The following is a 17,254-nucleotide window of genomic DNA, read 5'->3' as shown; positions in this document are numbered from 1 at the left end:
TATATTCCTTTGTAATTTTTCAGTCTCAAAAGCTCTTCTCTGCCGTTTTTTTAAAAAAAATTTATTAGTGAATCACCGTGACAAACTTATGAACTATCATGTGTCATAACTTATGAATCACAGTTACAAACTTATAAACTATCATGTTTGCATTTCGTTTACATCCCTCCACCAGTGCCCATTCTCCTCCACCAATGTTCCCAGTATCCCTCCCACGACCCCCACCCTGCCTCTGCGGCAGGGCATTCCCTTTTGTTCTCTCTCCTTTTGGGTGTTGTAGTTTGCAATAGAGGTATTGAGTGGCCATCATATTCGGCCTATAGTCTACTTTCGGCACGCAGCTTTCAACCCGAGTGGGTCCTTCTAACATTCTGTACTAGGAGTTTCCTTCTCTATCTCAGCTGCCTTTCCCCCCAGCATGTGAAGCCAGTTTCCAAGCTGTGGGGCAGACCACTTGGTTCTTATCTCTACTATTCTTTTTATCTTAACTCATCAGCTTTAAACAGAATACTTGTTTTTACCTTAAAGAATTTTCTTTGTAATCTGTAGATTGAAATTAAAAATGGGGGCTGGAGAGATAGTACAACAGGTAGGGTGTTTGCCTTGCACACAGTCATCCCATTTGGTCCCCCGAGCACCACCAGGAGTAATTCCTGAGTGCAAAGCCAGGAATAACCCCTGGGCATTGCCGGTTATGACCCAAAAAGCCATAATAATAATAATAATAATAATAATAATAATAATGAATTATTTTTGGTTATGGTTTGGTTTTAGAGAAGCTTCCCAAGCAATGCTCAGGCTAGGGATCACCCTAGCAACACTTGAACCAACTGGGCTCCAAAATGCAGTGCTACTTGGGCCAAACATTGCTGGGGACCACACCTCGTAGTGCTCAAGGGACCATGTGGTGTTGGGCTTGAACTTGGGGCTTCGATGTTGCTCGGCATATTGTGCCTCCCTTTGATTTTGTGTTTTTTAACATACGGTAGTTATCAACCCCTCTGCCACTTTTCTTTCCACTTGGAATATTCCCATACCTGGCATAGCAGATCTTCAATAAATATTTGAGCAGATTAATAAATTTAAATTAGAATGATTATGGCTGGAGCGATAGCACAGTGGGTAGGGTGTGTGTGTCGAATCTGACACTAGCCTTCCGTGTGGCCGACTCAGATTCGATTCCTCCATCCCTCTTGGAGAGCCTGGCAAGCTACTGAGAGTATCTCTCCCACACAGCAGAGCCTGGCAGGCTACCCGTGGCGTATTCAAAATGCCAAAAACAGTAACAAGCCTCACAATGGAGACGTTACTGGTGCCCGCTTGAGCAAATTGATGAACAGTGGGATGACAGTGCTACAGTGCTACAGAATGATTATTCTCTCGAATAATCTCTTTCCATTCACACTGGTAGAATTCATTGCAAAGAGACCTTTTTATTTTATTAGATTCTATCTTTGGCCAATATTTTTAAATGCACTGGTTTTAACATTTTGTTAAACCTATAGAATTGTTGAGCAGGAGTAATAGTACAGCTGGTAGAGCACTTGCCTTGCGATAGTACAGTTAGTAGGGTACTTCCTTGTCTTTCCATAGTACATCTGGTAGGGCACTTACCTTGTAGCTAGTAGGGCCCTTGCCTTGCAGTAGTATATCTGGTAGGGCACTTGTCTGGTGATACTATACACCTGGTGGGGCGCTTGCCTTGTATATGACTGACCCAGGTTTGATTCCTGCAACCTATATGGTTTCAAACCCTCTAGGACTGATCCCTGAGCTCAGAGCCAGGAGTAATCCCTTGAGTACTGCCAGGTGTAACCCAACACCCCTTCCCCTAAAATCTCTCTCTCTCTCTCTCTCACACGCACGCGCGCGCACGTACATGCACTATACAAAATTATATAGAAGCAGATATATAAATATGTATTTGAGAATCTATATATGAACACCATGTTATTGTATCTATTTTCTAATCTTCAAAAGTGATGTTGATCCTGCATATTGATCTGTTCACCTCGTGATTCATGTAGGGCTTTATCAGACCTGAACAAGGATGGAAAGATGGATCAACAAGAGTTCTCCATAGCTATGAAACTCATCAAGCTGAAGCTTCAAGGCCAGCAGCTTCCTGTGGTTCTCCCTCCTATAATGAAACAGCCTCCCATGTTCTCTCCATTGCTCTCTGCCCGTTTTGGTATGTATGTGTTAACTAGCCACATTTGAAAGTTAAACTTGAGGGCCTGGATATAATAGAGATTAGAAAAGAGTTCACTGCAAAATGGTAGTACCCAGACTCCAGGTCTGTTGTCATTTTTTTCAGTAAGATGTGTTAAACTCACCATCTCAGCCACCACCCTACAGGTTCCCCATACTGCAGGAACAGTTCCAGATACACCCGTAGATTGGTCCAACCATTGTCTCTTTCAGGTCCCAGTCAGACCCTCACTTTGGTGGTCCCCAGCATTCCAGCGGTTTCTGAATGCTATTCTTAATTTCCTCTGCACTTAGTTTAGAGTAATAGAAAAGATGAGAACAATTTTAAACTCACTTGAAATGGTTTCGTTGGCAAGGAAGGATGATTAAAGATTATATATGTAAATATATATAATTATGTATAATATAGTGTATAATATAATATATATTTTATATGTATAACATATGTAAGTCACATGTGGGAAACTTTTGGTAGCTTACCAGGCTCTCTGAGAGGGACGGAGGAATCGAACCCTGGTTAGCCATGTGCAAGGCAAATGCCCTACCCACTGTGCTATCACTCCAGTCCATGATACTAAAGAAGAATTTCAAACTCTTTTAACTCCTGCATGCCACTTTATTCACACAGGTCAGAGTATTGATACATTAAAAATAGTGTAAGTGCTGGAGAGATAGTACAGCAGAGAGGGAACTTGCTTTACATGCGGCTGACCCAGATTCAATCCCCAGCATCACATTTGGTCCCCCAAGCCAGCAATAATTCTGAGCATAGAGTCAGGAATAACCCCTGAGCATTGCCGGGTGTGGGCCTCACCAATAAAATAAAATAAAATAAAATAAAATAAAATAAAATAAAAACAGTAGCTTACCTCTCATGTTGGATCAAAAGAGCTTTGATGAATCTTGTGAAACTGGAGAATTTCCAGTGTATTGTAGAAGCAGAGGGTCCATGCACTGTCTGCTAAACTTGTTTCTGGCCTATGTACCTGATCTTGATTCACTTGCATTGGAAATGTATTCTGCTTGTCTTTAGGAATGGGAAGCATGCCCAACCTGTCCATTCCCCAGCCATTGCCTCCGGTTGCACCTCTAGCAGCACCCCTGTCTGCTGTGACTTCAGGGACCACGCTTCCTCCCCTGATGATGCCTGCTCCCCTAGTGCCTTCTGTTAGCACCTCTTCATTACCGAACGGAACCGCCAGTCTCGTCCAGCCTCTGTCCATTCCTTACTCTTCTTCAAGTAAGTACTTGGTATCTCGTGACTCAGTATTTCATAAGAAGAAACTCTTAACATCTGTGGTTGCAAAATGTCTAAATAAAAATTTGTGATTTGTTTAGTTTGAACCATTCAATTTTTAATTTATTTTTATTTTTTAGCATTGCCTCATACGTCATCTTACAGTCTGATGGGAGGATTCGGTGGTGCTAGTATACAGAAAGCCCAGTCACTGATTGATTTAGGATCTAGTAGGTATGAATGCTTAAAACAGCAATTCTTTTTATGTTTATGACTATTTAACAAATGAGTTTTTTGAAAAAACTGGGGCTAAAGCAATAATACAGTAGGTAGGGTGTTTGCATGGGGGCAACCCGGATTCAATCCCCGACCTCCCACATGGTCCCCTGAACACCATCAGGAGTAATTCCTGAGTGCAGAGCCGCAAATAATTCGTGAGTGCAGAGCTCACACCTGAGCATCTCTAGGTGTGATCCAAAACCAAAAGAAACATAAAGGGAAAGGGGGGAAAAACAACTCTGAGCTTATTCAGGTTTTTCTTTATGATCCCAAATGTATATATAACTAGAGAAATTTAATATTTATAAAATGTGCTAATCCAATGTAATTTATTTTTAAAACTTACAAAAACTTAAAATACTCAATCCTATTTTTGGTCAGTCAGCATTTTGACCAAAGGTACATATTTTTCTTTTAAAAATATGTATTTTGTGGGCTGGAGAGATAGTACAGTGGGTAGAGCACTTGCCTTGTACATAGCCAACCCAGGTTTGATCCCTGGCACCCCAGATGGTTTCCTGTACACCACCAGAAGTAAGTCCTAAGTACAAAACCAGGAGTAACTCCTGGGCACCGCCAAGTGTGGTCCAAAAGCCTAAAAAATTAAATAAAAAAAATTTTATTTCATGAGGATTGGCGAGATAACACAGTGGGTAGTTGCTTGCCTTGCATGTGACAGACCTCGGTTCAATCTCCAATACCCCATTATGGTCCCTGGGCCCCGCCAGGAATGATCCCTGAGTGCAGAGCCATGGGTAAGCCTTGAGTATAGCCAAGTATGGCCCAAAAATAAAACAAAAATAAATAAATCAAAATATGTATTTTTCTAAATGTCTGGATGATTATTGCATATTAAAACTTTCTTGAACAATTTCTGTTGATGGGATAGTTTTTGAATTTCAGAAATTTAGAAGCATGAGTATTCATTTATCACCCCTCATAAATCACATTAATCACCTGTAAAGCGGTATAGAAAGAGAAATTTCATTCAGAAAAACAGTGTTTCTATCCTAGTCTATACCCTCTCTGGCTGCTACAACCTTGTTTTTTCTTAATATCACTGAAACAGAGTTTGCCCCTCTAAAAGGTGGGGCAGATTTTGTCATGAAGTTCAGAAGTATTTGTGGAGACTCCTGTATAACACAGAACCTGGCATACAGTGGATTCTTGATAGATGCTGGTTCTCTACTGTCTATGGTTCTTACTCAGAATATGGATATTTCCTTAAATTTTCTTCAGTAAATATAAATGCAATTATAATTCTTATATGAAGCATACATTTTAATCTTTACCTTTTAAACTTTGAATGTATTTTATTTTACACATTTTTTTTAACAAAAATTTTTAATGAATTTTGTTATAGCTCAACTTCCTCCACTGCTTCACTCTCAGGGAACTCGCCCAAGACTGGACCCTCAGAGTGGGCAGTTCCTCAGCCATCGAGATTAAAATACCGGCAGAAATTCAACAGCCTTGACAAAAGCATGAGTGGGTACCTCTCAGGTAAGTGGCATGGGGTGCTGAAGAATCTGAGAGTTCAAATTTATTTTAGGGGGTTCTACTGAAGAACTTATATTTATATTTGAATTATATCTTGTAGCTCATAGAAGTTTTTGCATTCAAAGGCTTTTGCAGGTGTTTGTAAATACAAATGGCAGAATACTGTGTAAACATCCAGAAACGGGTTCAAGTTGATTGCTTCCTTTAGAGTTCTAACAAGTTGAGCACATAGGCACCACCACCTTTGAGGGAACAAATATCTTGAGAAGATCAAACCTCATGTTTAAGTGCATCAGATAGAGACCCATGAGTGCAAGAGAGTGTTTGGGACTTTGTTTATGGTCACAGAACTTGATTTGAACTCCCCATAGAACATTTGAGTCCATGCTGGAAATAATCCAGACATTCCTAATGTATGGTGAGGAAGATGTAGATCTGTTGTTAGATGCTTAGGGCAGGTAGAATTTCACCTTCTAACTTTCCCACTTTGTCTTCATTCTGCAGAGAAGTCCCATTTTAGTACTGAGTGAAATAAGTCTAAGTAATAGAGGGGCTGGAGAGAGCTCAGTGGGCCGCAGGAACCCCGATTCAGCCCAGAGCCAGAGTAACCCTTGAACACCACCAGGTGTGACCCAGAAACAGACAGTCCTAAATAAATGGAGCTTTATTTCCTATTAATTTTTTTAAACTTAATTTTATTTTTTGTTATTTTGAATACATTTGTTTTGTTTTCTATTTTGGGGCCACATCCATTGATCTTGGGAGCTATTCTGGTTATTTAAATATTTATATACTTGGATATATCCAAATATATAGCTTGTTTGGAAAAACTATGTGTGTATGGGAGGGAGTCCTTGCCTTTTGCATAAAACATTTTATTTTTCTTTATTGACAAAGTACGTAACTAAAAAGGTGCAGAAATGTTATAGCAGATTTATTCAGAGCATTAAAAAAAATAGAAAGGCTAAGTTAAGTATCCATTGACAGAAAAATGGAAAAGTTCATCGTGGTATATTCCTAAAATAAACACAGCATAAACACAAATGGACTGTGTATTGTGTTGTTTTCCGACAGTTGATTTCCAACAGATTTCCATCTTCTTCACCACACTCAGTTAGGAATGTCAGGGTTATTTCCAGCCTGGACTCAAACTTTCTGTGGGGAATCAAAGTCAAGCTCGGGAGCCATATCCAGAGTCCCAAACACTCTCTTGCCTCTTGCCACTTGTGTGTCTCTGCTGCACTGAAGGATGTGGTTTGATTTTCTTAGAATCTGCAAGGGTGAAGCTGTTTATAGTTAAGGGAAAGATGTCTTTGACAGGAGAGGTTGCTTTGGTGTCCTGCAATTGAACCCCAGGTAGAAGAGACGGGGCTGGCCTAGACTGACACTTGAGATTTTGCTTGATGAACAGAACAGTTGATGGATTAGTTTCCTTCCTTTTGCTCTTCTCCGTCTCTTCCCCTTAAACTCTCAGTCATTATTTACTCAGATTAATTCATTGTCTCAAATATTCCCTGGCTTGCTTATCTCAGCAGTTTGGGAGGCTCTGGTGTGCAGAGCTGTATCTTAGAAGGACCCACAGAGCAGTCACAAGCTCACAGGGCTTCAGTGGGGTGCAGAGTGTTCCGAGAGCATCCCTCACTCAGGGTGTCAAGGGGAGGCTTCACAGGAGAGATGACAGTCCGGTCGACTCCTAGAGGGTTAGACTTGCAGTGAGGAGAATGGAGGGGCTAGTGTCATAGGCACTGCATGTTGGGGACCCCCAGGCTCGACACACATTCCGCTGATTTTCCTTTGTACACTCTCCAGTGTACATGTCCCTTTATGCGGGAGGCACGTTGCCTTCGTTGGTTATTGTGAAAGAATCTGGGAGCACTGACTCCCAGCCGTTGTGAGATTATCCCTTCTTACCCCTAGGACAGGTAATTCGTAATTATTGATGAATGCCCAGTACCTGGCATGTGATAAAAACTTTTTGGTGTGAAATGTTCCCAGCCCAGAAGCAGTTGTTTTTTTGTTGTTTTGGGTTTTATTTTTACCCGCCTTGGTCTCCCAAACTGTGTTTAGGATGCCTGGGAACCCCACCTGGTGATTCTTTGTCAACTGTTCCACGTTTAGCCCAAGGATGCATTGCATTGCTTCTCAAGCCCTGCGCTGCCCACCATGCCACCCGGGGGTGCTTGGGCCTCCAGTACCCCTGGTAATGCTCGGGGTCATACATAGGGCTGGGTTGGAAATGGGGCGGGCTACACGAAGGCAGGAACATGAGCCCCTCTGCTCTCTCTCTGGCCTAGCAGTATTTTAAAGTTACTATCTAGGTTATCCTTTAAAGGGATGGCAGAATTTTTATTTCTTTCTCAACTATTTTCTTATCCTTCAGGTTTTCAAGCTAGAAATGCTCTCCTTCAGTCAAATCTGTCTCAAACTCAGCTAGCTACTATTTGGTGAGTATGCCTATTAATTGTGATTTTTTTGTTGTTGTTGAAGGGGTTAGCTCCAATCCTTTATGATAAAGAAAATTATTTGGGGGGCCAGAGACATAGTTCAGGGCCTAAGGCACTTGCCTTGCATGCAACTGACCCCAGTTTGATCCACATATGGTCCCCTGAGCCCCAGTAGGAGTGATCCCTGAACACAGAGCCAGGAGTAAACCTTGAGCACCTCTGGTTGTGGTTCCCACCCCCCAATCCCTCAAAAAATCAAAACAAAGAAAGAAGAAAGATAATCTTTGGTGGTTGCTTTTTTCTTTTTTCTTTTTTTTTTCCTTGCCACATCCAGACATGCTTTTAGCCCTGGGCTCATCTCTGCACTCAGGGGCTGCTCCCAGCAGTGCTGGGGAGACCACAAGACACCAGAGACCAGGTCCAGAGCTCCTGCATGCAGAGCATGTGCTTGGCCCTCTGACCTGTCTCTCTAGCCTCAGAAAGATTATTCTGATTGTAAAAGTTTGTGGCCCGAAGCTGTTCCATTAAAGCAGTGATTCGAAAGCTAATTTAATCTTGAAAGCAAATAAAATTGAACATTTTTTGTGTGTGTGCAAAATATTTTTAAGAATTTAACATTTTAATTATGTTAAAATAAGTCCACTTCTACTTAGTGCATTCTATGGGGAATTAGAGAATGTCTCACTTAGAAATACAAAGCTAAATGTAATTTGAAAAGTGAATTAACTGTGAAACAACACAAGCCATCTTTTTTAAAAGAAATTACCTTTAGTGTTTACCTTTCTGTTTCCAAGTTTCTTTCCTTTTTTGGTCCGATATGAAAATTAAGGTTAAACACTAGCTCACTTTTCTGCATGCTTTCTTATTTTACTAAAACATGTTAATTCAGCTGCTTTACTAAACATACATCATTACTCTTGTAATATTTTTTTAAATCTTATTAAAAAATAAATAACTGGGGCCAGAGTGATAGTACAGTGAGTAGGCTGTTTGCCTTGCACGCAGCCAACCCAGGTTTGATCCCCATCCTTTTTGGTCCCCCAAGCACGGCAGGAGTAATTTCTGTGTGCAGAGCCAGGAGTAACCCCTGAGCATCGCTGGGTATGGCCCAAAAAACAAAAATAAATAATTGCATTCTTCTGAAAAAGTAATTTAATTTGAGTGGGCATCTGCTGAGAATTGGTCCCAGCAGTGCTCTGGGCCTGGCCACAAGCAAGGCAAGTGCCTTAAGCCCTGCACTAGGTCTCTGGCCCGTCTTCTGAAGACATTTTACTCCAAATGGATTTTCTGTCTAAGTTGGGAACGTTTGCATTTTCTTTAGGACTCTGGCTGACATTGATGGTGATGGACAGCTCAAAGCGGAAGAGTTTATTCTTGCGATGCACCTCACTGATATGGCCAAAGCTGGACAGCCATTGCCATTGACCTTACCTCCTGAGCTGGTCCCCCCTTCTTTCAGGTGAGTGCCTTGGAGGTGAACAGGTGGGGTTTCGATCTCCAGACAGACACAGTTGTTACTTTGGAGTGTCCTGAAGCCAATTTCCCTGGGAAGTTAAGTGTCTATGCTGCCGTTTAATTTGGTAATGAGTTACTTTCAGAGGAAGAATATTTATTAGAAATAGATTTGTTTTTAACTATAATTTAGGAAGGAAACTAATGACTAAAGAGATGAATAAACTCACCTCTCTAGCTTATAGTCATTGTGACTGTGTGCATCTACTTTATACATTGTGACTGGAAATCATACTGAGTTTAAAATAACTTGTTGTTGATTTGGGGTCACTCCTGGCAGTTCGCTAGTGACTGTAAGGTGCCCAGGATTAAACCTGGACCTCCTGCATTCATAGCAGATGCTAGCTCATTGAACTGTCTCTCTGGCCTGTGTTTGAAATAGCTGAACTACTGTATTTTAAGTACTGAATTGCTCTGCTCATTGATAGTCTGTGTAGTCTAGTCTAAAAATTCCTAGACTGCATGATGCTTAGTGTGTCTGTTGTATTCTTTTCTTAGAGGAGGAAAGCAAGTTGATTCCATCAATGGAACTCTGCCCTCATACCAGAAAATGCATGAAGAACCGCCTCAGAAAAAATTACCAGGTAACATTGAGTGTCTAAGTTGTATATTTATGGCACGTTCACTTAAATTTAACTTTAAAATGTAAATGAATATTTAGAAGCTCTATTAATGTTTTCATGCTAAATAAGAAGAGTTAGGGATGGACTGGAATAAAAATTTAGAGAGTCAGAACTGAGAAGATCAGGTAGGTAGAGGAGCTAATGTGTGTACGCAAGAGAGACTGTGTGTGTTAGAGATCCTCTTCTCTTACCTCAGGAAAGATTCTTAGCACAAACTAAGATGACATCTTTAGCTTTAAAAAAAAAAGTTCTAGTAAATGGAATTTGAACTGTGATTGTTGGTGCAGTGTAGTATAAACCTTTATCAACCTATGGAGTTAAATTTTCCGGACTCATATAGTATTGTAAAAATATGGTAAATAAACTGAAAAGTATAAATGTTGCTTTTTGAGCATATATGTAAATGTTTTAAAATATTAAAAATATAATGCCAGATATCAAATAAAATATATATGTAGCTGCACAGCTTTGGTTGTCCTTGAAGAAAATATTGAGGAAAAGAAGTTGAAAATTCTGGAGACCTTGACCACTGCTGGGCTGGGCTGTTGTGATTGTGGCCCTCTCCCTCAGCTGTCCAGCCTGACCAGCGAGAGTTTCTGGTAGTGACCCATGGGCAACCTAAGCACCATCTGAAGGGCTCTTCCCCAAATGAAAAAAAAAAAAAGTTGAAAATTATTTTTATTGATAGTAAAGTTCCTCATCATTTGTTGGGTTCAACTTAGGGACTTGTTTTCTCAAAATCGACCTGGAAAAAAGTAATAGTTCCTATTTATACTAGAGTTTAGTTATCCTTCTGTCCCCAAGTAGTGCTAGCACTCTCGTGATCTGTACATGAGGGTGTTGGAAACGGGTGGCGGCGGTGCGGGAGAGCTCACAGTGTGCCTTTGCAGTGACCTTCGAGGACAAGCGGAAAGCCAACTACGAGCGGGGCAACATGGAGCTGGAGAAGCGCCGCCAAGTCCTGCTGGAGCAGCAGCAGAGGGAGGCGGAGCGGAAAGCCCAGAAAGAGAAGGAGGAGTGGGAGCGAAAGAAGAGAGAACTGCAGGAACAAGAGTGGAAGAAGCAGCTTGAGTTAGAGAAACGCTTGGAGAAGCAGAGGGAGCTGGAGAGGCAACGAGAGGAAGAAAGGAGAAAAGAGCTTGAAAGAAGAGAGGTTATTGTTTGTTTCATTTCCTAAGAAAAATTGCTGCATTGAATCAGGGGCTGTATTTGAGGGGCTAAGGACATGGGCCCAGTGGTGAAGCATAAGCCGTGTAGAGTGTGCACTGGCGACCTCTCAGGGCTACTGACAGTGTCCTAGCCTCCCCACCCCCAAAAAGCATGGGTGCTTTTGGTATGTTTGTTTTGTTGTTTTGATTTGGGTACTCATGACTTAGTCTTGGCTCTATGCTCAGAAATCACTCCTACTGGGGCTTAGGAGGTCCTGTGGGGGGTTGGGGATCAAACCCATGGCAGCTATATGCATGGCGAGCACTTTATCTGCGGCACTATCTTGTCCAACCCAAAAGAGAATTTTTTTTTTTCTTTTTGGGTCACACCTGGCGCACAGGGGTTACTCCTGGCTCTGCACTCAGGAACCATTCCTGGCCCTGGCGGTGCTCAGGGGACCATATGGGATGCTGGGAATCAAACCCAGGTTGGCCTCATGCAAGGCAAATGCCCTACTCACTGTGCTATCACTCCAGCCCCAAGAGAAATTTTTTTCTTGTGTATTTTTCTCTGCATTCTTCACTCTTTCTGTTGTTTTTTTTTTTGTTTTGGGGCCACACCCTGCAATGCTCAGGGATCATTCCTGGCAATACTGAAGGGACGTATGTGGTATCAGGGATTGAACCCTGCGTTGGCTGCGTGCAGGGCAAGCACCTTACTCACTGTATTGTCTCTCCAACAACAGTCACTCTTAGATGAATAGGACTCTTGTGGAGGGAAAATGGTTTCTTATCTGTGAGAGATTTGTTGGGCTGGTCACTAGTACAGAGGCGTGGGTCCAGTTGGTCTTATCAGAGGAGGACTTAAGGCAAGCAGAGCTGCATGAAGAGCTAAGTAAGATTAGTGAGGAGAGGACGGAGGGAGTTCAAGCATGTCTTTAAGCAAAAGTAAGTTTAGGAATAGCTATAAGGGGCTAACACATTGGAAAGATGTTTGTGAGTGGAGGTAACGTAACTGTTCTTACATTTAAATTTACTAAGTCATCTTTAAGTTTATAGCAACCAGAGGATGGTCCTATAAAACAATCAAGTCTGATGGGTGAAGATATTTTTGTGGAAATCTTACCTTTAGGCACATTAATAAAACTGGGTTTGCCTAATTACCCCAGGCAATCAAGCCTTCTGAATGTCAGATGCTGCTTCATCTTCATCTTTGTCATCCAATACACTTTTGAATGATGCAAAATTGTTAATACAAACACTAACTTTGGTTCATTATTTTCAGGCAGCAAAACAGGAACTGGAACGACAGCGTCGGTTAGAGTGGGAGAGGATCCGTCGACAGGAACTTCTCAATCAGAGGAATAGAGAGCAGGAAGAAATTGTCAGGTTAAATTCTAAAAAGAACAGTCTTCATCTTGAGTTGGAAGCACTGGTATGGCTCATGTTGAAGTGCAATTTATCTGAATGAGGCTGCTTATAAGTTGAAAATGTCGTTGTCTTTAATATCTGAATACTGGGCTGGAGCATGTAAGACATTTGCCGAGCACACTGCCGCCCAGCTTCAATCCCTACACCACCAGTGGTCCCCCAGGCACAGAGCGCAGAGCCAGGAGTAAGCCCTGAGCACCACCAGGTGTGCCCCCCCCCCCAAAAAAAAACCAATCTGAATAGTTTGTGTTTTCATGGGTCAAATGGTCATTTTTATGACAGTCTGGATAGGATAGTTTATAACTGTAAGATAGCACACAATGCTGAGAATTGGTGTGGTCACAGTTCAGTTGCTGATAAGCCTGCCCTCTTTATCAGGGGGCGGGACTTCTCCCAGACAGTGCTCTGGAAGCCTGGGAACACTCCTGGTGACTCCCAGCTCAGCTGTGCGACCACACAACAGCCGTTCTCTGTCAGGACATTTCCTTTCTGTCTCACTTGCCCATCTCAGCAGTACAGGGCAGCACTAGTTAGTAGATTTTCCATCTCAGGCGGGTCTCTGGGAGATGGTTTGCAGATGGAGAGCCAGAGGTAGGAGAAGGGGAGCCATGGAAGCAGGTCACATTACCAGACGAAGCCCAGCGTTGGCCTGCTTTACCTTTTCTTGGAGTTGCTTTTTTTTTTTTTTAATAATTTATTTATTTTTAATTAGAGAATCACCGTGAGGGTACAGTTACAGATTTATACACTTTTGTGCTTATACTTCCCTCATACAAAGTTCGGGAACCCATTCCTTCACCCGTGCCCATTCTCCACCACCCGTAGACCCAGCGTCCCTCCCACCCTCCCCAATCCCATCTCCCCCCCACCCCACCCTGCCACTGTGGCAGGGCATTCCCTTCTGTTCTCTCTCTCTAATTAGCTGTTGTGGTTTGCAATAAAGGTGTTGAGTGGCCGCTGTGCTCAGTCTCTAGCCCTCATTCAACCCGCAACTTGGAGTTGCTTTTGTTTGTGGTTTATTTTGGGGTTTTTTCCTTGCCATTTTGGGTGATGGTTTTTTTGTGGTCTGTTTTGGCACCATCTCTAGCAGTGTGCTGAGGATCCCCTCCCTGTGTGCTGTTAGGGGATATTCTGGTCATGATATTCAGGGGACCATGATGCCAAGATCAAACCCAAGCCTTCCACATGCCAGGTGTGCCCCACTGGCCCTTTGAGCTATCACATGCTCTTAATTGGAGTTTCCAGCATTTGCTTTCAAAAAGATTCTATTGGAAAATAATTTGGAATTGCTGATTTAAATGATCTCATATGATTTCTGCTGCACTATAGTTCTTTGCTAGTACTGGTCCCATGCCTCCCTGTTTGTATACATCAGATGTCAAGAGTGTCAAATTGTTAAAAAGAAAAGGAAGGAAGGCAGGCAGGCAGGCAGGCTTTGCTTAAAACACAAAGTATGACTATTATGAACTGTCTAGGTAAGGCATACTGTCTTACAACTCAGGATTCTGTAAATCTGACCTAATAATATAATAGGATTTTGAAATTGCATAATCATGGAAGAAGGCTAAATTTAGATATTGTTTACAGGGCCAAAGCAATAGAAAAGTGAGGAGAGCACTTGTTTTTCACGTGGCTGACCTGGGTTCACTCCCTGGCACCCCATTTGGTCCCCTAAGCCCACTGAAAGTGATCTTTGAGAGCAGAGCCAGTAGTAAACCCTTAGCATAGATGGGTATCAAAACAGAATAAAAATTTGGGTAATATACCAAGGAATGACATAGATTTGTGTGCAGAGTAAGGATCATGCCTGAGCCTTTTCTTACACATGCTTAAGATAGGAACAGATGTTCTAAGAATGACATGTTATGCCCACGTCCGTCATAATGCAGTGAAATAGCTGAGACACAAAAGGAGAGGAGAGAAGTGTCTCACGGCCAGGGGCCCAAGGAACTGCAATGGGTCGTGGGACTCTTCCTCATTTCCACAAATGATTCAAAGACTCAGCTTGCATTTATGTTCCAGACTACATTCCAGAGTGCCAGTTAAAATCCTGCAAGGTTCACTACAGTTTTATTTAAGTTTAAAACAAGATATGGTTTATAAACATGCATCAGTGAGGCTTGACTTCAGTAACAGCCAGACCTCTCAGGGGCAGTCTGTCTCTTTACGTGGGGCTGGAGGCCTGCTCTCTGCTGTTCCTTCTCAGCACAGGTGGCTTATTCCAGGCTCCCAGAGTCATTCACCATGGGATCTCTTAGGGATTTACACAGCCAGGAGAGATCATTGCTCTTAGAGTCAGACTCTTATAAAGTCAGACCCATAACCCTTCCTTGGTCCAAAAATATATATATGTTTTCTTAAACTGTATGATAGCAGATTTTACCAAATAAACCAGTACATAACAGACACAACGTGTATTTCTCAGTGCAAAAGAGACTTATCAGTAAAAAGTTAGACTTCTAATAGTCTTTTAACGAGTGGTCTCACTTCTCACCCCACTGTATCAGTTCGTGGTGTCTGCTGTAACACAGACCAGGTGACTTCAAACAAGGAAGTTAATTTTCTCACAGTTTAATAGGGTGGAACTCCAAGGTGAAGGTGCCAGCACACTCAGTTTCCCTGAAGTCTCTCTCCACGTTTGCTGTGTCTTTTGACAAGGCCTTTAATCTCTTCCTGTCTCTGTGCATGTCTCCTGATGGCCCGGTCAGATGCGAAAGGCCACCCCTGGGACCTCATTTCAACTTTATGCTCTCTTGAAAAGTCCTGTCACCAAATCCTATCACTTTCTCAGCTCCTGGAATGAGGCCATCAACATATAAATGTGAGGGATGAGGGGACCCACAAATTTGCCCACTAGTCTTTCAGGTCATCCTTCTTAGCCTCTGTGGAGAATCCTTGCTGCCTACTTTTTGTTTGCCATGTCTTTTCCCTGTATCTCAGAAAGGGAAGGGATTACCGGTACAGAGAGAACTGTGGCACAGGCCCCACTGGACATTCTTTATTTAGAGATTAGATGGCAAAGCAGAAGGGGACTAGAAATAGAAGCTCAGAGGAGATAATGGTAAATGTTATATGCAAACATTTTCCTCATCATTCTGAGATTGTCTTGTTTTAATATTAGAAATTAATGTTTCAGGCTGATTTCCAAGCAAGATTATTCCATTTTATGTTAATGCTTTCTCCATCTCGATATATGGACTTTTGTTCCCTCAAAATAGCACATGTCCTGCCGTGATTCTATTAATAAATTTAGTTCTAGTGAAAATTGCACCCGATTTTAGACTTTTATCTCAGACTATGTATAAATGATAGGTAACCTTTTATTGGTTTATTTTTGGTTTTTGACCATATCCAACTATATTCAAGGCTGACTCCTGGCTCTGTGCTCAGGACTTAACTCCTGGCTCAGGGATTACTCCTGGTGGTGCTGCAGGTACCACATATGTGATGCTGTATACCAAACCTGGGTTAGCCACATGCAAGGCATGCGCCCTCCCTGCTATACTATGGCTCTGGCCCCCATGATAGGTCTCATTTAAACAAAAACAGTTTTCTCTTGATAGGAGCCTATCTATTTTTGGTTTTTTGGACCACACCCAGCAGTGCTAAAGGAGCACTTTTGATTCTGTTCAGAGATCACTCTGGCGGGAGGGCTCAGGGACCATATGTGATGCTGCAGATTGAACCCGGGTTGGCTACATGCAAGGCAAATTCTCTACCTGCTATACTATTGTTCCGGCCTTGATAGGAGCTTTTCTGTTAACGTTTTATGTCAAGTGATTTTATGTTCTCCTCCAATAGAATGGCAAGCACCAGCAGATCTCAGGCCGACTTCAAGATGTCCGGCTCAGAAAGCAAACTCAAAAGACTGAACTGGAAGTTTTGGATAAACAGTGCGACCTTGAGATTATGGAAATCAAGCAACTCCAACATGATCTTCAGGTATGCTGTTTGCTGCTGAGGTATCTTTAAATATTAAAAATTAACTTTAAATAATTTAAATGAATATAATTAATTTAAATGCTAATGATTCTAGAAGTGATTTTTCACTTTTGAGGCCAGGAATCTTTTAGCTTCTCTGATAAGATAGCCTTCCTTAGAATGAAATCCCTAAAACTCTCCTAACCAGATGCTTAAGATCTGCTGAATTGTTATGCTTTATGCATAACTATGAAATTTTTATCACTTTGAGTTTTAAGTCTCCAATGACTACGTATGTGTGTACATATAAACACACACAAACTTACACATTAAGCTAAGGTTATTGCTATTGCTTTGGGGAATTTCTGAGAATGTTGACTGTGTCCCTCAGGGATCTGGCAATTCTGTTTTTGTGCAGAAACAGATTATGATTTGCAGAAAGGTAATCCAAAAGCTTTCTGCGTCTCTAGAGTTTTTGTGTCAAATTTCTTTTTTGTGTGGACTAGCAATTAATCCATATTTTCACTTAGTTACCAGTAGAGTCACAGGCCACATAACACTTCCTCTGTGCTTTAAACCTGCTCTTGGTTATGCCTGAGATTTTGATCTCATTCTGGAGTGACAGGGTCTTCCCCAAGCTGTTAAGCACAGGTGCTGGTGGCACCTCCAAGTCTGTGGCTGCCATCCATCAGCCCTCAGCACAAAACCTTAAGGCTTCTGGACACACCTTCTATCGTAAGGTTTTTATTTAAATTTCCCCTTTGGATTTATGTTTAAGTATTTGTACATATTTTGAGGGGATAGCGCCCAAGCAGTGCACAGGAGGCCTGGGAACCATTCTTGGCAGTGCTCAGTTCCCATGCCAGCCCCGGTAGGTGCTTGGGCCTGACTGTGTGACACTGCTCTGATCCAGCAGTGCTGGGGGCCACGAATTGCTGGGGCTTGGAC

At 42.1% G+C, this 17,254-nt stretch overlaps 1 protein-coding gene across 6 annotated transcripts in view; it reads left to right on the top strand.

Moving 5' to 3' along the window:
* ITSN2 (intersectin 2) overlaps window positions 1-17,254 on the top strand; it is a 129,580-nt gene that overhangs the window by 48,258 nt on the left and 64,068 nt on the right. For all 6 annotated transcript variants that reach the window (XM_055119740.1, XM_055119745.1, XM_055119741.1 and 3 more), the window contains exons 5-14: window positions 2,028-2,191; window positions 3,245-3,451; window positions 3,589-3,682; window positions 5,091-5,230; window positions 7,608-7,671; window positions 8,993-9,130; window positions 9,682-9,767; window positions 10,697-10,959; window positions 12,240-12,389; window positions 16,187-16,327. In XM_055119740.1, the coding sequence (XP_054975715.1) occupies window positions 2,028-2,191; window positions 3,245-3,451; window positions 3,589-3,682; window positions 5,091-5,230; window positions 7,608-7,671; window positions 8,993-9,130; window positions 9,682-9,767; window positions 10,697-10,959; window positions 12,240-12,389; window positions 16,187-16,327 (1,447 nt within the window). The remainder of the gene's footprint in view (window positions 1-2,027; window positions 2,192-3,244; window positions 3,452-3,588; window positions 3,683-5,090; window positions 5,231-7,607; window positions 7,672-8,992; window positions 9,131-9,681; window positions 9,768-10,696; window positions 10,960-12,239; window positions 12,390-16,186; window positions 16,328-17,254) is intronic.

This window comes from Sorex araneus, chromosome X (genome assembly GCF_027595985.1).
Source record: "Sorex araneus isolate mSorAra2 chromosome X, mSorAra2.pri, whole genome shotgun sequence".
Classification (NCBI taxonomy): Eukaryota; Metazoa; Chordata; class Mammalia; order Eulipotyphla; family Soricidae; genus Sorex; species Sorex araneus.
The sequence above is the reverse complement of the archived record's forward strand: the minus strand, read 5'-3'. Positions and strand labels throughout refer to the sequence as shown.